Source organism: Equus asinus, chromosome 2, assembly GCF_041296235.1.
Source record: "Equus asinus isolate D_3611 breed Donkey chromosome 2, EquAss-T2T_v2, whole genome shotgun sequence".
Classification (NCBI taxonomy): Eukaryota; Metazoa; Chordata; class Mammalia; order Perissodactyla; family Equidae; genus Equus; species Equus asinus.
Genome location: NC_091791.1, coordinates 164,927,754 through 164,954,276, shown reverse-complemented (window position 1 = coordinate 164,954,276; position 26,523 = coordinate 164,927,754). Strand labels below are relative to the sequence as shown.

The following is a 26,523-nucleotide window of genomic DNA, read 5'->3' as shown; positions in this document are numbered from 1 at the left end:
AAGCAATCTTAACTACAGCTATCAGACCTAGAAAAAGAAGAACAAATAAAGCCCAAACTCAGCAGGAGGGAAATAATAAAAATCAGAGCAGAAATAAATGAAATTGAAAGAAAAAAGACAGTAGAAAGGATCAGTGAAACTAAGAGCTGGTTCTTTGAGAAGATAAACAAAATTGACAAACTCTTAGCCAGACTCACAGAGAAAAAAAGAGTGAAGTTTCAAATAAATAAAATTACTAATGAAAGAGGAGAAATTACAGCAAGTACCACAGAAATAAAAAAAGATTACAAGAGAATACTATGAAAACCTATATGTCAACAAATTGGACAACCCACAAGAAATGAATAAATTCTTAGACTCTTACAACCTCCCAAAGCTGAATCAAGAAGAAATAGAGAATCTGAATAGACCAATCACAAGTAAAGAGACTGAAACAGTAATTAAAAGTATCCCCAAAAATAAAAGTCCAGGACCAGACAGCTTCCCTGAAGAATTCTACCAAAGATTCAAAGAAGATTTAATACCTATCCCTCTCAAACTCTTCCACAAAATTGGGGAAGATGGAACACTTCCTAACACTTTCTACAAAGCCAGCATCACCATGATACCAAAGCCTGACAAGTACAACACAAAAAAAGAAAACTACAGGCCATTATTGCTGATGAACATAGATGAAAAATCCTGAACAAAATATTAGCAACCTGAATAGAGCAATATATCAAAAATATCATACTTCCTGATCAAGTGGGATTTATACCAGGGACACAGGGATGGTTCAACATCCATAAATAAATCAATGTAATATACTACATTAACAAAATGAGGAACAAAAACCACATGATCATCTCAATAGACATAAAGTATTTAACAAGATCCAACATCCATTTATGACAAAAACTCTTACTAAATGGGTATAGAAGGAAATTACCTCAACATAGTAAAAGCCATGTATGACAAACTCACAGCCAACATCACACTCAATGGGGAATAACTGAATGCTACCTCTCTGAGAACAGGAACAAGACAAGGGGGCCCACTCTCTCCACTCTTATTTAACATAGTAGTGAAATTTTGGCCAGAGCAATTAGGCAAGAAAAAGGAATAAAAGGAATCCAAATAGGAAAGGAAGAAATGAAACTCTTGCTGTTTGCAGATGACATGATTTTATATATAGAAAACCCTAAAGAATCCATTGGAAAACTATTAGAAATAATCAACAACTACAGTAAAGTTGCAGGGTAAATAATTAACTTATAAAAATCAATTGCATTTCTATACTCTAATAACAAACTAATAGAGAATTCAAGAATACGATCCCATCTACAATAGCAACAAAAAGAATAAAATATCTAGGAATAAATTTAACCAAGGAGGTGAAAGACATATACAATGAAAACTATAAGACATTACTGAAAGAAATTGATGATGATTTAAAGAAATGGAAAAATATTCCATGCACATGGATTGGAAGAATAAACATAGTTAAAATGTCCATACTACCCAAAGCAATCTACAGATTCAACGCCATCCCAATCAGAATCCCAATGACATTCTTCATGAAAATAGAACAAAGAATCCTAAAATTCATATGTGGCAACAAATGACCCAGAATAGCTAAAGAAATCCTGAGAAAAAAGAACAAAGCTGGAGGCATCACAATCCCTGACTTCAAAAAGTACTACAAAGCTATAGTAATCAAAACAGCATGGTACTGGTATAAAAACAGACACATAGATCAATGGAACAGAATTGAAAGGCTAGAAATAAAACCACACATTTATGGACAGCTAATCTTCAACAAAGGTGCTAGGAACATACAAAACAGAAAAGAAAGTCTCTTCAACAAATGGTTTTGGGAAAATAGGACAGCCACATGCAAAAGAATGAAAGTAGACCATTGTCTCACACCATACACAAAAATAAACTCAAAATGGATCAAAGGCTTGATGGTAAGATCTGAAACCATAAAACTTCTAGAAGACAATATAGGTAGTACACTCTTTGACATTGGTCTTAAAAGGATCTCTTTGAATACCATGTCGTTTTGGACAAGGGAAACAAAAGAAAAAATAAACAAGTGGGAGTTCATCAGACTAAAGAGCTTCTGCAAGGCAAAAGAAACTGGGATCAAAACAAAAAGACAACCCACCAACTGGGAGAAAATATTTGCAAATCAAATATCCGACAAGGGGTTAATCTTTATAATATATAAAGAACTCACACTACTGAACAACAGAAAAACAAATAACCTGATCAAAAAATGAGTAGAGGATATGAATAGACGTTCCTCCAAAGAAGATATATCGATGGCCAATGGGAACATGAAAGGTGTTCAACATCACTAATCATCAGGGAAATGCAAATCAAAACCATATAAGATATAAGATATCACCTTATACCCATTAAGATGGCTATAATCACCACGAGAAAAAATAACAAATGTTGGAGAGGTCATGGAGAAAAGGGAACCCTCATACACTGCTGATGGGAATGCAGACTGGTGCAGCCACTATGGAAAACAGTATGGAGATTTCTCAAAAATTAAGAATAGAAATACCATATGACCCAGCTATCCCACTACTGGGTATTTATCCAAAGAACTTAAAATCAACAATTCAAAGAGACTTATGCACCCCTATGTTCATTGCAGTATTATTCACAATAGCCAAGATGTGAAAGCAACCCAAGTGCCCACTGACTGATGACTGGATAAAGAAGATGTGGTATATATATACCATGGAATAATAGCCATAAAAAAAGACAAAATTGACCCATTTGCAACAACATGGATGGATCTTGAGGATATTCTGTTAAGCAAAATACACCAGACAAAGACAAACACCATATGATTTCACTCATATGTGGAGGATAAACAAACATACGGACAAAGAGAACAGTTCAGTGGTTACCAGGGGGAAGGGGGCTGGAGGGTGGGCACAAATGGTGAAGGGGAGAACTTACATGGGAACAAGCAAATAATAATGTACAAGTGAAATTTCACAATGTTGTAAACTATTATGACCTCAATGAAAAAAAATTGGGCATAGCAGTCACAGAACTCCAGGAGCTAATGGTCATTGGGAGGAAAACTTTTCCTCTATCCACTTACGTTCAGCCAGGGGCCTGTGAATTAACTGACAATGTACAGATTAACAGGAGAAAAAATGGGTTTATTAACACATACACACATGCAGAAGTTACTCCCTGAAAAACCAAGGGTAAAGTTTTATACAACAATTTAACAAAAAAGGGGGGTGTGACATTAGTGCTCCAATGGGAAGGTATGGAAGGTTCTACCAGGCTTTTTGATGTGCAGCTGAATTCACACTTCCCAAGCAAGGGGTCAGCTTTCTGCCCCACTGGAAACTAGCTCAGAGGAGGGTCAATGGGCAGCTGTATTTTTGGGAGTTTCTGCTAAAGTTTAGATCACATTTCTTTCTGTGGCTTTTGATTGTTCTGATGTTTTCAGTTTAAAGTAATTTTAATCCCTTCATGGTCCTAGACCATCTAATTAGAGTGAATAAATCTCCTCTATGCTTTCTTTACCCATCCTTTTGGTCTTTTCATTACTTTTAAAAACTTTTATTTATCTTTAAAACATTGCAGCACTCCAGTGTCAAAAGTACCTCAAGGTCTCAACCCTCTCTCACAATTGTTTTCTATTTTGTCTCATCTTTTGTTCTGCCCCTTGGCTTGGTTCTTGAATTTTTGTTGTTCCTCTTTTATTGGGGTTTTAAGTTGTTATAATTTCAATGTCATAAATCATCTTGTACATATTACATTTTCCAATTGGGGATTATTTCTATATGAGAATCGAATGTTTGGAATTAGTGGTTCTTATGGCACAGACATTTTATAGCACTTAATACATAATGTCACATTTTTTCAGAAAGCATTTTAGTAATATGCATGGTCACCAGTGATGTGTGTGTCTTACTCCATGAGTGTGAACCAGCTGATATAAGTTGAGCCAGAGGTTTTTGATAGATACCAGGTAAGGGCAGAACCCAGGAGGAGGTACAACTGTCTCCACCAAGCTCTGCTGCCATCTCCTAGTGGGCACCAAAGCAGAGGTGCATTGAAAGTGCCAGAGCTGCATAGCCGTCCACGATGAAGTGGGGCAAGGGCCTCCAACTTGTTTCTTGATTCTCTGGTAAATAGGTTTTCATGCTATAGGTCTTATGCCCCAGTGTTTTACAAAGTTTTTAGTGAAACAGATTGTTAGGTTGACACTTACTGCTCTCTACATTCTAAGGATTCAAACACAAATCCACATAGTACGCTGGACTGCAGCAGACTCACAACAGTGACACTGACTTGTATTGCTTCACAGTAATTCCTTCCCTCCAAAGACTCAGTCCTTGTTTCTACGTCAAGCTCTTGTGCCTGATTGCTTTCCTTAACATGAGTTCTTTTCAAGGGGATCCTCAGTCCTTCATGCAACATGGTGCCTTTCCAGGTTGTCAGAAATGCCTACACTGTCTAAATTTTAGCCTGAACTTTTATCAAAACTTTTGTTACATAAATTTAAAAATGTGTGAATCAGATGGCGTATGGCAAGGACAGTCAGTAATGAAACATGAAAACAAGGAACCAAAGAGGTATTATTGGCTGTGGGTCCACTGAATGCTGTACCTTGATCCAAATATGTCACCGGATAGATTCCCATTATCACCTGATGCCAATAAACATTTCAATTATTCAATCAGCTTCTTTCTTTATTATTCTATGCTCACCAAGTAACCTTCTTATTAAAATCTGGCTTCTTTAGATTGTATCGGTCATGCTGACATCTGCCTTTCAAGAACTGTAACAGTTATATCATCCTTTACATATTAAAAATTATCATTCTGGATTATATCTGGGTGATCTATGAATTTGTTTAAACTTACATTTTGTTTTCCCCAAAAACAAAATCAAGCTTTGAGCCAGCAAACCTGGGGACCATAATGTGTGGTGAATTCACCAAAGGAAGTGCTATATTGTGAGTATTACAAGCACTAAGTCAGAAAGCATTTTCCGTTTCTATCCTTATCTTGCCTGCTTTCAAATATTAGCAATTTCCAAATAAAATGATATTTTCATAACATAACTCACATTAAGTTTATATGTATATGTGTGTTTTCATCTTCCACTCTCTGATAGCACAATTGTCTAATTGATATATAACTACTTCGAATGTAGAACTATTTTCAACAAGATAATAATATACAGACATTTATGTCTGGCCATTTCTAAACTCTTACTATAATTCTAAAAGTTTCAAACTGATCCATGTCTTTTCCTAATTAAAAAATATCACTTAGAGACAGTGCTATAAAATTTTCTTCCTTCTCAGATCTCCTATTCACATTTTCTTCCATATCTTATTGACTTGGCCAGGTCTTCCCATACAATATCAAATAATAGTAAATATTGATGATATCCTTATCTGCTTCTAATTTTAGAAGGATACATCTAGATAGATAAATGTTGGTAAGTACTTGATGCTCCTTTCCACTCTTTTTTGTAGTAGACTTGACTGATTGATTACAGAGCACTACAGATAACTACCACAATTGATTAGATTTGGCACACCAGAGGAACACTCTAGTCATCTGGATCTAGATACTTTATCATGTTATCATGTGTTTCATTGCTTGAAAAAAAATCAGCATATTTTGAATCTTATGAAGTCTTTAAAAAAATCTATTGATGTGATCCTGGTTTCTAAGAATTTCTGATCATCCAGGCTCTGGATCCCTGATTCTTTCTTGAAGAAGGAAAACAATCGAGCAATTTTATGAGGAAATGTATCTTTGGTGTGTAGGGTAGGAAGACATTTCCTCTAGCCATTCTAGGTCCTTCTGGCTGGAGTATGAATTAAATTGACATGAGACAAAATAACAGGAGAAAATTAAACAAAGCTTTACATCATGAATACAAGGGAGAGACTCAGGAAAACTGAGCAACTCACCAAAATGGCAGAAGCTCTCACCTTAAATACCATCCTCAGCTAAAGACAAAGGAGGATGTTGGGAGTGGAGGGGCTCAGTTATGGGAGATGACCAGAAAAGTACAGTAAACAAGAGTAAGGTTATTATGCAGATTTAGTCCTTGCCTTCTGCATTGATAAGAGTTTCTAGAGATACGGTCATCCCCCCTTCTTCCTGGTACAGAGAGGGAGACACCTTTACAGATGGAGATTTCCTTTACAAATGTAAATGTCTCTTAACAAAGGGTAATTTCTACTTTTCAGAGTTTCTCTCAGGTCTGCAGTTTTTAAAAGTAACCAGCCCCAAATAATCCTCATGCCCCAGAGACATATCTTCAGGTGGCCAACTCTAATCCCCCACAGGTGTAAGGCATCCACTTCTGTGAACAAAGAAAGGAGAGAAGCGTTTATGGAAATAAATAGTATAAATTTGACTATTGGGCATTAGAAGCTGCTGGAAGTTCTCAGAATTTGTGACACATTCCCATCTCCTTTCACATGGAAGTTAGTTAGCTGTTTATAATTAAGAATGCTAGATGGGCAAGATATCTGGAAATTGTGACAGCTTGTGTGGAAGCTGCACATTGCTGTGAAAATTTGAGAAATAACTCCCAGCCCTGTCACTTACCAACTGTGTGATACAGAGCAAGTTATTTCTGCTCTGTCTGGGCTTCAGATTCTCCACTAATAAGCCAGAAACATGATCTTTACTCCAGGTTTGCCGTAGAAGTGTGTAATGCTCTCGGAAGACGTAGATGCTCAGCAGATACGTCAATCCTCACACCTTCCTCTTTGCTGTCTACTGCAGGGTAGATACCGCAAAGTAACAGGCGAAATTGACCAAGGACCTTGGGGGCCATTTAGCCGCTACAAGATCAGAAACCCTGACTTTTGTGAGCTAGACATTTTTATGCCCATTGTATCTTCTATGTTTATTACCATGCTGTTTTCTCAGTAATTATAGCAGTCTTTGGAAAGATTCAGCCCAGTTCAGCCTTACCAAGAACTGAGAGAGAAGGTTCTTGTCTCCTCTCGGCCCTCGGGGTCCAGGCGACGAGACGCCCCCTCCCGGCCAGCGCGGTGGAGGCCGCTGACCAGGTCGCAGGCTGCGAAGGTGCCAAGCGCGGTGGGGGTGGTCGTAATCACAGCTGCTGAGTGCACCTGCCCCTCCCAGCAGCGACTGCTTCCCGCAAGGTTTTACTTAAAGACGTTCCTCCCCCAGCCCACTCCGTTTGTTTGTTTCTCCAGCTAACTGTTTTAGAATTCCCCTGTTTATCGCCAACCTCTTTTTTGCCTATATTTTTATGTGGCCCTGTAGTGGAAACTCTGAAGCCTCTGGCATACGAAAGCTAAGCATACTGAGCTCTTCAAAGTGGGATGCCAAACTCATTCCAGAACTCTGGGTCCAAAGTGGTCAGACATATCTGGAATTCCACCTGGCCATGATATAAACAATGACTATAAAATAATTGATAAAAAGAAAGATAAGGTTCTCCTCCGCTGCCACCCTGTCCCTCTCCACTCCCACTCCCCGCTCCCCCCACCCCCAAACTCCAGAGATTAAAAACCTTCCTCCTGTTGTACATTTTGAGAGGTGGAATATTTACACAAACCAGGACCAACCGTAGTACTTTAAGATGAGTTTGTTTTTTTCTGAGGATGATGTGCTCCTGGGACTTCCTAATCACTTTAAAGAACTGGTAGATAACATCTGCTAATCTAGTGCTACTTATAGTGTTTTATGAAAGGGGGGGAACCTCAGAGAACGTAACTCGTACAGAGTGTCATCAACACAACCTAGTCCTATCCAAAAAAACAATTTCAGATACTGTTATCAAGCTATCGTACCAAAGGAGAAGGACAATGAAAATCTAGATTGACCTAAACTATGGCTATTGGCAGATTTAATTGTCTAATTCATCAGTTACCTTGGACTTCTGATCTGTAGCATTGCACTTATGGGTAAATTTCAATTTAATTTGAGAAAAATTTGTTACCCACTCTGTTCCTAGAATCATGTTTGACCCATGTGGGAAGTACATGGTTTGGTGTAAGACTCAGTTCTTGCATTCAGTTGCAACATGATTAGCTCTATGGTAAGAATGGTAAAAATTTCTTTCCAATTCAAGAAATGGTAGCCCCCCAAAAATTCATTTGAATACATTTATATCTGTTTTGTTCTCACTGGCCATGAATCATTTTCATTATGAAAGATCTTTAAGCACCTAAAATGTGTTCTCAGCCTTTTTTCCCATTAAACATCACAGCTTCTACTTCTGCTGTCACAGAGTCAAGCATGGTTTTGAGCAGAAACTCAGAATCCTGCTCTGCTGTGATAGGACACACTACAGAAATGAGCTCACCTTTTCTTCAGTAGAGGACTCTAGAAGCTAGAACATTGGGCAGATCTTTTCCCAGGTAGCTCTATACATCTGGGAATTTGCTAATCTTTGCTCATTTAGAGTCAGAGAATTCTAGAATGAATGAATTAAAGGGAATTTACAGATAATCCATACTAACATCCTCATTTTATTAATTATTTTATTCCCTCCCTCACTTTACATATGAGGAAATTGAGAGGTAAAGTAAATTGGTGAAATTCTTTCTTCATGAAAAACGTTTCCATTCTTCCCAAGATCGCCTTTTGATTCCGCACTATGTATGATGTATTTCACATGGTGTTATCTCTTTTTCTAGTCAGTCTATCTCTTGTGACACCCTAGGTTTCTACAATGAGACATTAGTTCATTTAATATGTATTTATTGGAGACCTACTGTGCACATGGCACAAGATCAGGAGACATAAATGTGAACGAGACATGGTCTCTGCCCTTGAAAACACACAGTATATTGCAGAAGACTGAGAAAAAAGGATTCCCATTGAACTTGAGAAGTGGTATAATCAAGGTATGTGTGAGAGGCTGTGGAATCACAGACAAGGAAGCAGACAAGGTCATTAGAGTACATGTAATGTATTGTTTGGCAGAGAAAAAAATTGCTGTCTTGATCTCATATTAGAATTGAAATATCGATAGCCTTTATAGAGGACCATTGAGAATATCTAAAGCCTTATCAGAAGTCCATGCCCTCTGAACATGCCTAAGAATTTATGCCAAGGAAGTAATAAGACAAGGTGTAGTAGATGCTGTGGTGCATGTCCCAGTTCCCCCACTTCAGGACCAAGGCTCTCATTCTCCAGCTGCTGGAGTGGTGGTGACAGACAGCTCTCAGCCAAGTCCTCTCTGACAATTGCTCACATTGGCAAAGAACCATCCTACCTAAGGCAAAGCCTCTTCCCCCAGGTGGTCCCCATCTAAGTAATGGTCAATGAGTAGGTATGAAGGCCTGGCCCCTTTACTTTAATTCAGGACGACTCTGAAGCATCATTGTAGCTCTAGAGCTTCCTCTGGGATTGGCTGAGACCTTTGTTGTTACTGTATCAAAATTCAACTTCTTCTTCTGCCCAGTCATGCTTCCTTCACTCCCTCTATAAGAGTTAATCCCAAGACCATTCCCCAATAAACTTCCTGAATGCAAATATTTATCTCAGTTTCTATTTGTTGTAGAACCCAACTTATGATACAAGAGTATAAATGCAAATGTAGAGGGTTTTTATTTTAGAATGTGTATACGTAAAAAGTGGCAAATGTTATAAATGTCCAACAACAGGGAATTTATTTAATGGATCATGATACATCCATAACATGAAAGACTTAGAGCCATTCAGAATAATGCAGATTTATCGACTTGGAATAAGTGTTTATGATGTATTTTTTCAGTAAACTCTTTTTGTTGAAATATTACATACATGCAGAAAAAGGCACAAATCATAAGTATCTAGCTCAATAAATAATCCAAAGTGAACACATCTTTGTTCACCACTATCCAGGTTAAGAAATTGAATATTGCCAGGAGCCCAGATGCATTTTAAGAGAAAATGCAGAATCTGGAGCAGTATATACTATCCAATATATTATAAAAATATGTACATAGCATAGACAAAAGTGTAAAGAATTACATACTAAAATGTTAATAATGTTTTTCTAGGTGATGAAATTACAAGTAATATGTTTCTACTTATCTCTCAGGAATTTTAATATTTTGTATCTTTTTTAATACTTGCCAACTAGGTCCCTTGGTAACTTAGAGAAACATATATTGGAACTTCCTGATGAATAATTACTGACTATTGATTGTGACTTGATAAAAGGCTCCACGCAAGTAGATCTGAGACTTGTCTCCTAAACTGGATATGGCTGAACTCTCTTCACTTGATATGCTGCATAGACTTCCCCATCCACGTGGTTTGTCCCTTGACAATATCTTCCACCTGTGGGAAAGGAAGCACTGTTGTGCTCATTGTTATAGTCCTGATTAACACAAAGAGGAAAGCAGGAGATGGAAGATGCATGACCAGAGAACTTTCTAAGCAAATGACTTTTCTCAAGACCTTGCTTCCTTGACAGAGCCAGCATGTGAAGCCTCTTAAAGAGAGGGACTGCTTGGAGTAGCTGTTCTCCAGGGGACCTCTTCTTCCTAAATAGGCTCTCCTTCCCCCAGGGTCCCCAGTGGAATCAACAGGGACCGGAGAGCTGGGAGCCTGACCCACTCATCCCCTCCCTGCCTTCTCTCCCCTCACTCCAGCTGCTTCAATGGAAGTGCCCCTGATTGTACCTCAGTGTGTGCCCCCAACACCTAACTCCACAGATGGGGTCAGCAGGAGAGCCATCTCTGCCTTCTCTTACCACGCTTCACAGCTGCAAGAGCCGTGGGAGAATTCTGGGGGAAATCAAGAGCTAGAAGAAGAAATCACAGTGAGAGATTTCCCAATGAGAAACACAAGGAGGATTTCACATTTCACAATGAGAGATTGCTGCCCTTTGGGTGCATGTCCCAGGGGTAGGTTCCCCACCCATGACACATCAGGAAGCATAGTGTACTGAGAATGCTGTGCTGGAAGTCAGGGACATGAGGATGATTTCTGCTTCTGCTGCTAAGGTGCTGTCTGACTTTGGGTCTGCTCTGGCCCTCAATCTCCTCACGCGTATAATGGGAGGCCTGGAGGAAGGTCTCTTCCATTGCTTGTGTCTTTCTGTTCCTTGAGTTCAAGGTAATTGTCTATATATTTTACATAATGAGTCTTTTGCATGGCCTTCAAGATACTTCTACTCTGGCCTAAATTTTTTTCTGTGCCATCCCCTACCTCCTCCCAGCTACACGGAGGAACTTGCCATTTTCTAAATACACAGTGCTCTGCCATGTGTCTACTTCTCTTTCTTTCTGAATTTTCCTTCCCCCCCTCTAATGAAAAAAAAAATCTATTTATCCTTGAAAGTCCTCCCCAAGGTCATCTTTGCTCTGAGACCTTCCCTGATTCCCCCCATTCCATCCCTTTCTTCCTATTGTTTCCTAATAACCCCGACCTCACCTCTACTAGACCTCTTATCAAGGTCTGGTTTGTATCACAACTCTAGGGGCTGCTTCCGTTGGGGAGAATTCTCAGCACTTGGGCTGTAAACAAAGTCTATGATTTAATTGCTGCGTGCTTCTCAAAGTCTGTGACTCTGGTGGAGACTGCAGATTCCAGGCTCCCAGATCCCTCATGTGCCCTGCCTTCTTCTCTTATGAGCTGTTGTCTTTCACACAGGAGTCCTGGTCAATAATTAACGCCTTTGTAATAAACTATCAGAAGAGCTGGCACAAGTGGGCTATCCCTTAGGTAAGGGATGGGGGCACTGATGCTTGCTCTAGAGGGAAAGCAAGGGAAGGGCAGACTCCCCTAAAATGGATGAAACCAAGAGACCACTGAACAACACAGGTTAACGGGGAACTAGGTCTTCTCTAATCAGGAATCACAGACACTCAAGTCTCCATTTTTCTTCAGACACCTGGGCAATATCTGACCTCCATTTAAGACCCAGGGCTGGTACTTGGGAGTGGGAAAGGACATATGGAGATTGTGCTGTGTCCTTGGGGCTGAGGAAAACAATGATAGTGTTGGGAGGCTGGGAGGTGGAGGCGGGAGATAGGGCCCATCTCTGTGTGTTCTGGAGACCAGGCTATTGACTACACCTGGTGGGCTCACAGGCAAGTCAGATCCACCCTCTGAGAAAGTGAAACCTGTGCCTGGTTGGCCTAAAACAAGGGCTCAGCTGTTAGAACCCCTTTCTTTCCCAGTTTATGCTGTTGGATATATGGATTTGTAATGAGTAGAAAGAGAAATCTTATAAAATGGGAAAAATCAACAGGAATAATAACCTGCACATCCTTAAAAGCGTTTTGCCCTTTTGTAGTTGATTTGTCATATGAGGTGAAATGTTGGGCTGTGGGCAGTAAGCTGAAATTGGGACAAGATTTTTCGATGTTTCACTGGGGGAGGGGTTTCTCAATTGAGACCTATAAATGCATAACTTTGTGACAGGCTTGAGGGGCCACACTATTTGTCTCCTGAGACTCTTTAGCTTCATAAAAGCATAAAATCTCCAGAGATACTGAAATCCAAATTGCCCTTTGTCTCCATGGGGTTAACTCCAGAGAGTTCAGAGCCTCATTCCTGAAGAGAAGTCAGGAAAACTGGGCATAACTTGAGCGAGTGGCAGGTGCACTACTTGAGAGAAGAGCGTGGGATGTGTGGGTGGCCCTTGCCACAGCCTTTCTCTAAGGAGGCTCCTCTGGGCCCAGAGCCCATCGATGCAGTATAGTACTGATCTTCCTGGGCTGCCTTCGAATTTAGGAGGGTTTCAGAGATTAATTTCCAGGCATCCTGTGGAGGGGGCAAAAATGCACTTCCCTGGGTGCATGCCCAGGATCAGGTCAGGCACTGATGTGGCTTCATGATGTGATGTGGTCTTGGGAGCCTGATTTGAACACTCAGGTTTGTCCTCCCTCCACCCCTCCCAAGAATTCAGACTTGAGACCTGGATAGCTGAGCCATGCTCAGTGACAGAAAGAGTAGCGGGCATTTTGGAAAAAGTCATAGCAAATCTGACACTGTCCAGTCACTTCTTTAGGAGGATGAGCTCAGGATCCCAAGGGCTTGGGTATGTCAGTTGCACTCATACCTTCTGGAACTCACTTGACACAATCCCCTTGTTTCTCATTTGCCTGCAACTGGATGTCCTCCCCACATACCATCCCCTTCACACTCAGGCTTATCAACAGGCTCCTCTGAGAGATTTCAGGGTGCCAGGAAATGCTTCCCTCTTTTCCAAAATAAAATCCATCTATATCCACCCTCATCAAATGAAGTTCTTTAATAAGAAGATAAAACATTTTATTCTACATTTGGAAATAAAGCTTAAAATATATATTGAATTTAACTGGGTTCTAAATTGTTTTGGATTCCTAGGGAGGAAGACAAAAGAAGAGAAGGGGCAAGGAGATTCTGCACAGATGTATGGAAGAGATGAGAAGGGGAAGAAGCTCAGAAAGGAGAGGGTGAGGCCTGAAGACAAAGCTCATCTTTGCTGAAGTTGCGTCTCTCCTCCTCACATGCCCCCACATACCCTCAGACTCGGGATACTTTCTCACATGTAATTGCTTGAGAATCAACTCTTAAGTATATGTGTCCCAAACTCTTTTAGTGTCTGAGGCCAATGGGAGGGAGGGGAGATGAAGATCCCCAGTGAGAGGGACCTTAAGATGGAGATGTCTGACTCTGCCTCCCTCCCTGTAGCCTCTTGCCCAGTTCTGCGCCATGACCTGTCATAGGTCAGCATTAGCCAGGGAGTGGCTTAAGTGCAGAGTTAGGGAAGAGGACCCTGCAGGCCAGGCTGGAGCTTTCTACAAGGCAGGAAGAGCTAGAGGTGGGAAAAGTGCTGCTTATTATCTCAGCTAAACCTCCACCCCTGTCCCTTCCACTGCCCAATCAGTCTTTAAAAACCAATCTCAAATCTTGGGTTTAGAATCACATGTAGGGTTTCTGGATAGAAAAAATGAGTTGAAGGATGTCATCTTGTCAGTTACCCTATTTCACCTCTGTGGGCATCTGGGTTGTAGGAAACCAGGGCAGGGGATATCAGGGGCAGCACTGGCTCAGATATCTTTTTGGGTATTTCCTCCATCCTTTCCCCTTTCTTCCCTCCCCTTTCAATCACTGTTTACCTCCCTTTGCCTGCCTCCACTTTTCTATCTTTTCCTGTTCTGATTTTTTTCTGCTTCCTTAGTTTCTGGATTTGACAACAAACTCTGGAATATGATCACGTGTGTGTGTGTGTGTGTGTGTGTGTTTGAGTGTTTCAGGGGCTGTGTTGAGCCAGACTAATGGCAGAACATCCTTGAGATTTTCTGACCTTTCCGTGTAAAAACATCCATACCCTGTACATACCCCTTTCTTTGTTCTTTTGAAGATCGTGTGGAAATGAACAAAATCACTCAAATGAGAATAAAGTCTACTTCATCAGAGTTTGCTAAAGAAGAAAGTCAATCACCATCACTTGTGTTTGGCAGAGACTCAAAGGCGGGGAAGTGGGAAAGCTTTGTGGTGGAGGAAAGGGAAGCCTTCCAGTGTGCCCTGATTGGAGGCTGTTGGCTTGGGGAAGCTGGAGGCAGGCTAACTAGGAGCAGGACAATCTACGTAATTGGTTAGGGGTACGTATTTGGCTCTCTCTGGTTTGTCCTAAGTTGGGGAAGTGGGGACAAAAATCATGGAGGCTTTCAGTTATTAATCAAGTTTCAATTGTTTTGGGCCAAATGCTTCAGTGGTTATTGTTTGGCTTCCTGGACGGTTTGCTGTATACAGTGGGTTGGCTTCCTGGGCTTACTGTGCGTCCTGCCGCTCCTACAGATTGTGGGTCACAGGTTTATCTTTATATATAGTCTGCCTATTGTCTGTTTGTACATTCAGTCTCTCAGTCTCTCTTTTTGTTTATTCTCTCGCTTCCAAGAGGTTGACGAATTTGGGGAAAGCTAGGATTTCAGATCTTCACTGCTCAGAAATTGTTCAGTTATCTTCACGGTTAACTGTATTGCAAGATCTTCTTGATTTTTCTGTTGTATCATCATGGTGATTATCTGATAAGACAGGGGCTGCATAGAAGCTTTTAAGACTCAATGCAACAGACCAGCATAATGACCATTATCACTAAAACAAGAAGAGCCCCTGTGAGATGCTTTGAAACCAGGAAGCCCAAATGCTCAACCCAGGCTAAGAGAACAAATTCTATAGGCAATGAGGATCGACCTTAGACACCCAAATTGCTTTTTCTTTAAGGCAATATATAGCCTGTTATAACTTACCTGTTTCATTGACAACTACAACAAAAAGTATTAGCAATGGCACAGACATCACCATGACTAGCCAACAAAACTTCTAAAGCAATACGATTGTCTATCACTACTTGTGCTAATGAATTGAGACCAATGTATTCCACTTAGGGCAGAGGAGGTATCATTAATAACTTCTACCAGAGTTAGTGATAGGTTTCTTAAAGTCTTTTCTATTTGTATGATTCCCACTGACAGGAACACTGCTCTGATTTACTCACATAAAAATTGAGTCAGTGATTCACTCAAGTAGTGTGCCTGAATAATCCAAAATGGCCTCAGTTTGGCCCTCATGTCTGAGTTGGAATTTCCAGGCTTGGTGATTTATAGGCTTAGGGTCTCTGTGTACAGACAAGTCTTGGAATACCATACCTAAGGTTCACGAGGTTTTAGTCTGAGCAAGCAGGATCAGGCATCCTGACCACAAAGGAAGAAGTATCAGTAGAAGCACAGGGAGATCCAGGAAAAAAGGTGTTGTCCGTGACACGAAGTTAGAACCAAGGCCTTACATTCCATATTTGGATCGCTACTAGTCTCTTCCAGCTGCCAAGAGTTCAGCTCATCGCCCCAGGGAGGTTGTTGAATTCAAATTTAGAATTAGGGTCTGAACAATAGATTGTAATAATTGGCTCTATTTCTGGGAGAGAGGGATACTGGCAAAGTCACAGGTTGGCTTATTTAGAGTCAATTGTCCATGTAAGTGCAAGTGCAAAAGTGGAAACACCATCAGCTGTGATTGCCTAGGGTCTCGTTTAATTCTATCAGAATTGCCCAGAGGTTTTTATCATGGTGATCTGGTGGTGGGTGGCTTATTTAGCAGTCAGTAAGATTGAGGGCAGTGGCTACTGTTTGGGATAATCTAAAAATAGCATTAGAATGAGTTTGTTCTTTTTGGGGTTTTTTTCCAGCTTTATTTAGGTATAATTGACAAATAAAATTGTAAGATATTTAAAGTGTACAACATGATGATTTGATATATGTATACATTGTGAAAGGATTCCCCCCACTGAGTTAATTAAAACATCCATCACATCACGTATTTACCTTTTTAGAATGAGTATGTTTTGATCTAACATTTATAATAAAGAAGGAAGAAAAAAGAAAAAGGCTCATTATGGGTGGATGACAACAAAAGGTCTATAGGAAATAATAAGAATTATAAGCAAGCAGATTAAAAAATCCTCCCAGGAATTAGATAGGTGTCCATATCATCTCTTTTAATGTGGGCCTCACTCTTTGTAATAGCCACCTCTCTAGGAAGTAGGACTGCATCTAAAAGTTCCTTAACTTGCTGTCCATTTTAATGCTTATTTCCAAAAGCATCCCAAAGTCAGATGCTTCTCCAAAAGCATACCTGCTGTCTGTATATATATCTACTCTCTGGTCTTCGGCTAGTTGAGAAGCTCTTGTAAGTGCAATAAGTTCTGCCATCTGGGCTGATTTACCTCAAATAGAAGACTACATTCTGATGAGTTTAGGTTAGTGATAGCATGTCCTACTTGTTAACCTCAGTTCAGTTTTGAGGTATGATCCATCAACAAGTAATATTAGGTCAGGCTCCTCAAGAGGAGTCTTGAATAAATCTGAGTGAGATGCAGAATTTTCCCTACCTGTGATAAGACGACCATGAAGCTCCCCTTCTTCCGGTAGGAGCAGGAGAGTGGCAGGATTCAGGTGTTTCCAAGATTGACGGTATTTGAGAGAGAGACAGTAATAGAATCTTCTAAGGGGTTACTTGGCTGGTGGAAAAGTGTTGTGTGTTCTCAGTCAGTAGTAACATCTCACTGCATGTGGAACCATGAAGTCCAGAGTGGAGCCTAGAACTAGTTCAGCAGAAGCATCAATACGTTTCACAGTGGCAGCTATTGCCCTAAGACAAGGGGGACATGCCTTTGCAACTGGGTCAAGGGTAAGGCTCTAGTAAAGATGGGTTTTTGATGGTTCCCTTGAAGTGAATTAAAACCCCAAGGGCTTGTCTGGATTGCCATGCACAAATAGGCAACATGGCTTCTTATAGTTAGGGATGCCGAGGGAAGGAGGCTATTGAAGAACTTTATCCGGGTTGCAGAAGGCCTATTCATATCTGAATTGTGATTCTGAAATCTCCTTCTTGGACAAACTCCCTAAAATTCTTCTGACACTAGAAAGATACCAAAAGAATGGCTACTTTTGTGTAGCCATGCCCAACACCTTGGTGGAACTCACCTGACTAATACTACAAACTGTCCCATCAGGCACCTTGAGGGCAGGCCCTGTGACTTATTTATCTCTGTGCCCCCACTGCTGAATGAATGAATGAATGAATGAACAAATTCTAAATTGATCACTGTAGGGACCTACTCAGATCCCCAGAGTCGATTGAAGGTTATTTTAAACTGAAGACATTTGAGACCCAGTAAATGCAGAAGAAGCCTTTTCATGCAGATGCAGATGCAGAAGACTAAAGGCAGTGTCTTCTGAGAGTGAAGCTGTCATAAATCCCCTCTCCTGGGAGTTTTACAGCCAGCAAGAATATTGACCACTCGCCTTTGCATAAACAAACAGCATCACAAACTATCTTACCTCCCATTTGTTCCCCTAAAAGCTCATTAATCTTTCTTTAAAAAAATCCATTTATTTTCTATAGAGCCCCTATTCACACCCACCTCCCTTCTTTCCCCTATTAAGTTGGTATATAAACCCTTATCCCTAGCTGTTCAGGGAACAACTTTTTTTGTGTGCTTTCATATGCATATGAATAAACTTTGTCCATTCTCCTGTTCACCTGTCTTTTGTCAGCTAATTTGCAGGCCTCCTGACCAAGAACATAAGTGGGTAGAGGAAAAGTTTCCCACCCAACACCACTCCAGATGATATGAGTACTATCTAAGGACTAAGAGACAAACAAAACCTGGATGGAGGGTGGGGTGGTGGGTGAACTGTGAGGACATGAAACTAAGAGCTCGGCCATACCATGTCCTCCTTAGCCCCACTTCTCCCAAATTCATATACATTGACAAATAATGTTACTTTACTAAAAATTTCTTGGATATCGCATGGCAAAACAATGTTAAAATTTCCCTTTAAAGAATTCTGTTCTTCCCTCCAAGCTCCCTCTCTTCTCTCCTCTTCCCCTCTCTTTCCCTCTCCAGGGCTTCAAAACTGCCTGCTATTTTCAGCCCAGGTTTTTAGTAAAGCAAAAGCCCGGCAGTTCCTTGACTCCGTCCCCTGTAGAGAGCAATTCAGAGATCACCCGGTGTTATTGAAACAGACTTCTTGGCGGGATCTCAACACCACCCTGGGGGAACAATCATGAGACCTAGCATTTATAGATGCTTTCAAAGCACTATTCTAAGCCCTGTGCACATCTTACCTTATTTCTTCCTAAAAACAAATCTAAGAGGTATATATTATTATCCCCATTTTCAAGATGAGGAAACTGAGGAACAGGGAAATAAATTAAGTTCTGTAACTTGCCCAGCTCTTAAGGTGCTAAACCAGAATTTGAATTGAGACAGCTTAAATCCAGAGCATAGGGCGATACTTTGATGATTCTCACTCCAGAGGTATCAAAATTGTCACCCAGTAAAAACAGATCCCTTTCTAGGAGGAGATGCTGCTGATAAGAAATATGATGTTCTCTATCTTTCCCCAAAAGGTATTTGGGTTTTGGTTTATCTTTAGTTCTTCTACTCAACTCTCACCTACCAGATAAGTGGTCACTGTAGATAAGAACTAGTGTGGTCTGAACTGGGTGGCCAGAACTGGGTGATGTCTTGTGGAGGCTTCCTTCTTCTCCTCCCTATTCGGGCACTCTCTCCCTCCTCCAGATCTGAGAAGCCTTCCAGCTGTGGACAGCTGGACACCCCTGCCCTCTGCCCCTAGGAGAGGTGCTGGGGAGAGATGTGGAATTCCATCTGACAAGAGATGTTCACATATTGGGGATATGGGATAACTATTCGGGTTCAAGACTAATTGGACTCGAACTAAAGAAGCCTGACTTATGGCCTATCAAACATACATTGTACATCTGCTTTAACCATTACGGTAAAGAATGTGCTCTCTTAAGATAAGAATGCACCATCCTCCTGTCCCTGTCTGTCCCTCCCCACCCCCCAACTTCAGGATCGTGCTGATCTGCTAATTTGCAGCTGAACATCTCTTTGAAACTTTGATGAATACATATCCCAGGTGTGTTTAATGTATATTCTTTGTTCTGAAGAGATATTAGGCTGTACTGAAAACCACGCTTCTCTGGAACACTTTCTTCCTTTCTGGAAAAGTTCTTCCTGGTGTTATAATCCTCCCTCTGGCTCAAGTGAAACTCACCTATCTCTCTTATCTATAGAATGGTTATTGGTTATTTTGCAATAACACAGCCAAAGGTGCTCCAGGACTCCTGGGGAGAGAGAGGATCTCCCTTTTCCTCTCTCTCCTGTGATCACATGTTAAGTGTACTTTGCTACACCTCCAGGGGCTATTTGGTGAAAATGGCCCTCAAAGAGGTAACAGGGACTCAGTTGGGGTTCACACATGGGTGCTGTAGTGGCTTTCTCTGCTGTTACTTGTGAACCAGCAGACAGATGAGATTCATATGGTAAGAAAGGCTCCTGTGGGCAAAGACTCACTCTCCCCAGCTGCCCTGAAAAGAGGGTGGCCTGGGTGACTCCCTATCTCTTTCTCACAATGGCCTTGTTTTCCTCTGGACTCAGACCCAGATGCTCCTCCCACCCTTCTCTTCTTGGAGGCCAAACCCCTTTGTAATCTGTTTAAGGTCCGCATTCCAGGGATTGAGTGATTGCAGAAACTGGCCTTTCAGCTGTCTCAGAGACCAAGCTAGAGACCCAGGTAAGAAGCCTAAGAAGTGGTCTCAGGAGCTGCTTCTGTTTGAGGGTTGTAGAGGAGGGAGCCAGCTGGGTGAGGCTAAAACTGAGAAAGCTTGGGCCAGGCAAACATCAGCTGCGGGCAGAGCTGCAGAGAACCCACGGTGCTGGAGAAGAAGCAGCGCCTAGGTTGGGGGAGGCGAGCATCTCTCTTTGAATACAATAGTGTCCCTTTATGATGCCAGTGTCAGGCACCGGGCTGAGTTTCCCTTGTGTTGTAGGACAACAGGGCTCTGTCAACTGTGATCCTCATTGACTACTTGCTGGTATCTCAGGGGTGTAGTTTGGCCAATTCAAAATTTGTCTTATTTATTTAATGGTTTATTCAAAAGGATCTTCTAAGGAGCCACTTTTGAGCACACATTTGATCACTGGGTACAAACATATTTTACTTTTCAAATGTATTTGCGATAAAAACTCCTCCAGTATTCAAAGGCAGGACTTTCAGGATTTGGGGTCACATCTGGGGTCACCCCCGGAGGGGAGGATGGCCTCTCTGTAGCGAGTGGGAGTCAAATCTTCTTGGAGAAGAGTACATGTGAGTGTCTCATTACTTGGAAAAGCACGCAGGAAGAGGGACGTCTTTCTGGCTGACTGGAAGGTGGAAGGGAGACCATAAGGTGAGAAGCTACAGGTGGGAGCGGAGCTTCTGTTTATAAGGCGATGCTTTTCCTCCTCTCTCTTTCCCAGCTAGGCTCCTCAGGGGTAGTGAGGCCACCATGGCTCAGGAGAAGTCTCTCATCCTGTTCCCACTGCTGGTCCTGGTGCTGCTGGTGCTGGGGTGTGTCCAGCTTTCCCTCGGCAAGGAATCACCCGCCATGAAGTTTGAGCGGCAGCACATGGACTCAGGCAGCACCTCCAGCAGTAACTCCACTTACTGCAACCAAATGATGAAGCGACGGAATATGACACAGGGATGGTGCAAGCCCGTGAACACCTTTGTGCATGAGCCCCTGGCAGATGTCCAGGCCATCTGCCTCCAGAAAAACATAACCTGCAAGAACGGGCAGTCCAACTGCTACCAGAGCAGCTCCAGCATGCACATTACAGACTGCCGCCTCACGAGCGGCTCCAAGTACCCTAACTGTGCATACCGGACCAGCCAGAAAGAGAGACACATCATCGTGGCCTGTGAGGGGAACCCGTATGTGCCAGTCCACTTTGACGCTTCTGTGGAGGTCTCCACTTGAGGCCGGGAGCAGCAGATGCCCCACCACCTCATCATGGTGGCACCTGCCTCTCCCTTCTTCCTTCCTTGCCCTGGGGGAAATAATTCAAATTCCAACTCTCTCTCCCCCCTGCACCTCACCCCCCACCCCACCATGTGCTTCCCTGGCCTAAGGCTTGCCCCTGTAGCAGTTTGGGGGTGAGGGGTGGGTTGTGAGGTGGGCCCCATGTTAACCACTTCACTGCTTCTTTCAATAAAACACAGTTGCAACCACCTGGATTCCTGAAGCTGTCCCCATCAAGGTACTGTTTGCGCCATTGCTTTCCTGCCAGGGCGAAGAACTGTTAATGTGGTTGGCTTTGGTGAGCAGCAAATGGAATCATTAAATGCCTCCTCTTCTGATTCTTGGCTTTTAGCAACCTGAGATAATTCTTTTCCTGGTAGATTCCTTGAAGACAAATATAAAGTTTTTAAGTGTGGGCTATTTTAGATAAAAGGGAGCTGCGGTCTGGGACACTGTCATGCTGGGTGAACTGACAGAGGGCGAAGCTTAATTATGAAAATCTCTGGCGCACAAAGAAGGACAGTGTGACCTCAGGGAGAACCTACTCAGCCTCAGGGTGGGGAGGAGAAGTGTAGGAAAGTATGATCTTAAATTTCCATTTTCCTTTTTTTGAGTGAGTCATGACTAAATGAGATAAATGGTCGTCTCTTACTTGGAAAGTTGGAACCTTCCAGCTTCAATTTAAGAGCTGGAAAGGCCTTTCGAGATCATCAGATTGGGGGAGAATAAGTAGATTTCAGCTTGTGTACCAACTCTGATTGGAAGTGCCTGTCTAGAATGCTGTAGAAAAACTTCCAAACAGTGATGTGAACAGTAACCCCTACCGAAGGCATGAGAGAGGTAAGGGTGTATGTGTCACCCCTCTGCCATCCATGACCTAACGTAACCCCGCCTTTTACAGAGGAGCAGCCTGAATCTCAGAAGCATTAGGTGACTGGGTCAGGGCCGCTGCTGCTTAGTGGTGCAGCTGGGACTAGACCCCAGGCCTCCTGGCTCCCCACTCGTTGTTTGTTTTGCTACTAGCGTCTAGTCAGGAAGGACATGCCCCAGTCTCTCTCCTTCCCGAAGTGCTGTGGAGTCATGGCTCTCTGCCTGAGCTCGCTGGCAGCTCCCTCTCAGGTTCCCAAAGTGCTTGGCCTGTGAGTCTGCTCAGTTCTTGGAGACCCTTCCTTACAGCCACTGGAAAGACTAGACTTGGCTTCTGTCATCACTTAATCATTTCATTTGACCCCCTCTTTACAGTCACATCTGGCTCCAGACAAGGTCATAGAACTAGAGAAAGGTCCTACTTCCAACCAGTTTGACCAGTTCTGTCATTGTCTTTATATACTGCATTTATAAATGTTGGAAGCTACGTGTTTTTCTTATGTAAAGCGAATCCTCACTCCCGGGGTCTTCTGCGTGAGGAAGAAGGCCTGCAGGTGAGGACAGCCATTTACCCCTGCATTTCTGTGGTAACGGGGCTCTCATTCCTTACTAGCAGTGAGGATGGAGGAGGAACAAAGGGAAACTTTAAGTTTCTAGATGTTTCCTTTAGCCAGAATTTTTCTTAACATCATCTGACCTTTGTTCCCAAACCCAAAACTCTTCATTTTCCCTCCTGCTAGTGCTAAGAGAACGTGTTAGTGGAGCTTTTGAGAACACTCACTTGGAGTTTTGCTTCATCTCTATCTGCACGTTCGCCAGCCCTGACTTCTGGCTCCCCGCACCTTCTGGCCCACAGGACCACTGGGGGCCTCCTTCTGGGGAATAAAGCGATAGGTGATGATGGATGGTTCAGGCGCAGATGTGCCCAGCCAGAGAGCCAGTAGGGAGGGGAAGTTGTCTGAACAGGAGGACCCCAAGAGAGGTAAGACTGAGTCCTCTCCTGGAGAGGGTCAGGCACCATCAGGGAGTGAAACACTTCAGTCTTCTGGAGACAAATCAGAGGTCTCTATTCGGTAGGGAGACTATTGCTACCCCAGAAATGAAGGAGTACTAACCCCTTCCAGGAGACTAACCCAGGCAGATTAACCTTAAAATTGAGGTGTTAATATGTGAAGATGGGTTTCTGCTTGGAAGCAGAAAAGATCATATGCAGTGACTCTTCTAAGAAGGATAAGGTTAATTGTCAGAAGATTCTTAAAACCAAACAAGCTTCAGGAATTCTGCATTCTCAATGGACAGGTACACACATATTAGTGTCCCAGCTCCACCTTTACCCCCGAAGCTTGCATACTGACAAAATCATAGTGTCTTCTGCCTCTTCTGGCGTGCTGATCCTCTCCTGCTTCTCCTTGTGGTAAATGCTCCCTTTGATGCTGGCCGCCAATAGTCCCCCAGCCCAGCACTACCCCACATCAAACAGATCAGTTATCTGCACCTAAAATGAGTCCTTCAATTAACAGAGTAAATGATAATGGCATCAGGTTCTTTCTCTTTCTTTCCAAGTGCTGCCTCATCAGATGTGTGTTTTGGGCTTTCTCTCTAATTGTAAAATGAAAGGCTGCTTCCCATCCCCACTCCTGCCTTCTTAGACTGATTCAGACCTCACAGAGCAAGCGCAAACAGTAAGAGGGCTCTGAGTCTATCCACCCACGGTGGAAAGCACTCCAACATTGCTCCTGGAAATCGATCATGAAGGTGGGACAGCCCTCCACGTGCATGATTCATGATTCATGATGGAGGATTTACATAGAAGGTGCAGAATGAAATTGTACCTCCTGAAGACTATGTAGTGGCACACCTGGAAGCATCTCAAAACTGTTTCCACTTTCTAGGGGGCAAACTGCGTAGTACCTTTGTAAATCACTCAACAGATTCACGTTACTTTGGGTTTCTTTGTGGCTTGCGGTAAGTGTAGGCGGGAAGGTTCAGCTTCCCCCTTCAATGCTTACGTCCCTTTCCACTCCCTTATTTTCTTCTTTGTTAACAATGAAGAAGGAGTTGTTCATCTGAATGGACAGAGTCACACTGCACATGTTTTACTAGAGTGTGGTGACTGTATTTAGAGCTCATCATGCCTATATGTCATTCTCTAGTTTCTTCTGCTACACATCTGGGTAGGATCTACACTCAGGGTCAGTTTCCTTCCTTTTCCACCTTCCCTGAGTATGCAGCTGGGTGGAATTGGGCCAGGGTACCTGGTTTAGTCCTAGCCCTACTATCAGCTCCCTGAGCCCCTGAGGCAAGTCTGTAGCCCTCTCTAGATCATAGTTTTCTAATCTGTAAAACCAGGGGAATGGATTTGTTAATCTCAAAGTCCTCTTACACTTATGACTTTCCAGATGAGCATCTACTTTCCTTCCAGCAGAGCTGGGCAGTGGCACGCAGTTTCTGGCTACGTGTGAGTAGGCATCTCTGGAACAGTCACATTCAGATCTGGTTTAGTTCAGAGCTCTTCTCACAACACAAAGCCACGTTTAGGGGTCTGGATCATCCTAGCAGACTTCAAACTCTCTTCTAGGTCAGATTTTCCTCTCAGACAACTTTAGACCACCTCTGAGAGTCAAAGCTGGCAGCTAGCCTCTGCAAGAGCTTGTTAGGCTTCCTGGACCCTGAGAGTCCATGGAGATTTTTAGCTTGGCTCAGAGCCCACAGAGCGGGGAGAGGAATGTGGAGGCCAGGTCAGGCCAGCAACAAGAGAATGCAGGAGGGATCAGGAATTCCCTGAGCTTCATTGGAAACATGTCTAACAGAGGTTGACAGCTGGGCCCTGCTTCAGGCCAGCATGCTTGGTAGCCTCTCTTCCCTACCTCTCTCAAGCTCCTCCTGCCTGTCCCACAAACACCACTGAACGATTAAGGGGAGGGAAGGCTCTGGGATAAGGGGATCTTGGGCTATTGTAACATAGGGACAAAATCTGTTTGCATGGGACCATGAGTGTGTGCGCACCTAACTAGATATACATGTGATAATGTTTGTAGATCTGTGCAATGAAGGAACATCAGAGCAGGGAGGACCTTTTGTGGCCTGGCTCTAAACCTTTCATCTTAAAGATAGAGAAATTGAGGCATGAAACCAAGAATGGAATGAAGAAAACCAGATCTGTTGATTCCCGGAGTGTGAGCTTTTATGCTTTGCCTCCAAATTTTCTTAAAAAAAAAAAATTATATAATGAGAGCCTGGCCCATGGCTGAATGGTTAAAGTTCTGCACGCTCTGCTTTGGCGGCCCACGTTCACAGGTTCAGATCCCAGGCAAGGACATACTCCATTCATCAGCCATGCTGTGGAGGCATCCCACATACAAAGTAGAAGTAGACAGGCACAGACGTTAGTTGGGGCTAATCTTTCTCAAGCAAAAAAAAAGAAAAGAAAAGAAAAAGAGGAAGATTGGCAATGGATGTTAGCTCAGGGCAAAACTTCCTCATCAAAACAAAAACGAAAGAAAAAAAGAAAGAAAAATCATCATACAATAAAGTTGATCTTATGGTGTATAATTCTAGGAATTATAACTTGTATAGAGTTGCATAATCATTATCACAACCAGGACACAGAACAGTTCCATCACCCCCAAATCCCCTTATGATGTCTCTTTATAGTCAACAAATTCCTCCTTCAGGATGAACTCTGAACTCATCAGATGCCTGGAATGCATCTGCAAGTCTTCTCAAGGAAGACAAGATTATCAGGACAGAGACCTCATTCCCGTCAGGGTCATCTTCTGCATTCCTAAGTTTTAATGGCTGATTTCAACCAACCCTCACCCCAATGAGTACTTTGCACCTAGAATTTGTTATAAAGGCTTTCCTCTCCCTTTTTTTTTCTTTACCTTTGGTAGCAACAACTATAAAACCTTCCCTCGCCTGTGAATGGCTGGAACAAAATTCAGGTAGCACTTGAATCTCTGTTCCCAGGCTGTGGTCCTAAGGAACCTCAAATAAACTTCTTTCTGTTTAAGTCTATCAAAGTCTAACTTGTATTTGATTGACACTTCCAAGACTGGCTTTTTTCACTCAGCATAGTGCCTTTGAAATTTATCGAAGTTATTTTGTGGATCAATAGTTCATTCCTTTTTATTGCTGAGTAGTATTCCACTGCATGGATGCCCACAGCTTGTTTATCTATTCACCCACTGAAGGACATTTGAGTTATTTCCATTTTGAGTAATTATGAAGACAGCTGCTTTAAACATCTGCGTACCTATTTCTGTGTGGATTGGTGGAATAATAGACATATAGATAATGAAACAGCATAGAGAGCCCAGAAACG

The 26,523-nt window shown here is 42.4% G+C and overlaps 1 protein-coding gene across 2 annotated transcripts; it reads left to right on the top strand.

Annotated features, from left to right (window-relative positions):
- Positions 1-10,910: 10,910 nt before the first annotated feature.
- On the top strand, positions 10,911-21,547 carry RNASE1 (ribonuclease A family member 1, pancreatic). Of its 2 annotated transcripts, none has more exons than XM_014844472.3 (4): positions 10,911-11,084; positions 13,323-13,411; positions 19,992-20,065; positions 20,791-21,547. In XM_014844472.3, the coding sequence occupies exons 2-4, from the start codon at positions 13,371-13,373 to the stop codon at positions 21,288-21,290; spliced, it is 615 nt and encodes a 204-aa protein (XP_014699958.1). In that variant the 5' UTR covers positions 10,911-11,084; positions 13,323-13,370; the 3' UTR covers positions 21,291-21,547. The 2 variants fall into 2 exon arrangements, with proteins under 2 accessions (XP_014699958.1, XP_014699959.1); XM_014844473.3 differs by having other exon boundaries at positions 10,944-11,084; positions 20,795-21,547.
- Positions 21,548-26,523: the final 4,976 nt, after the last annotated feature.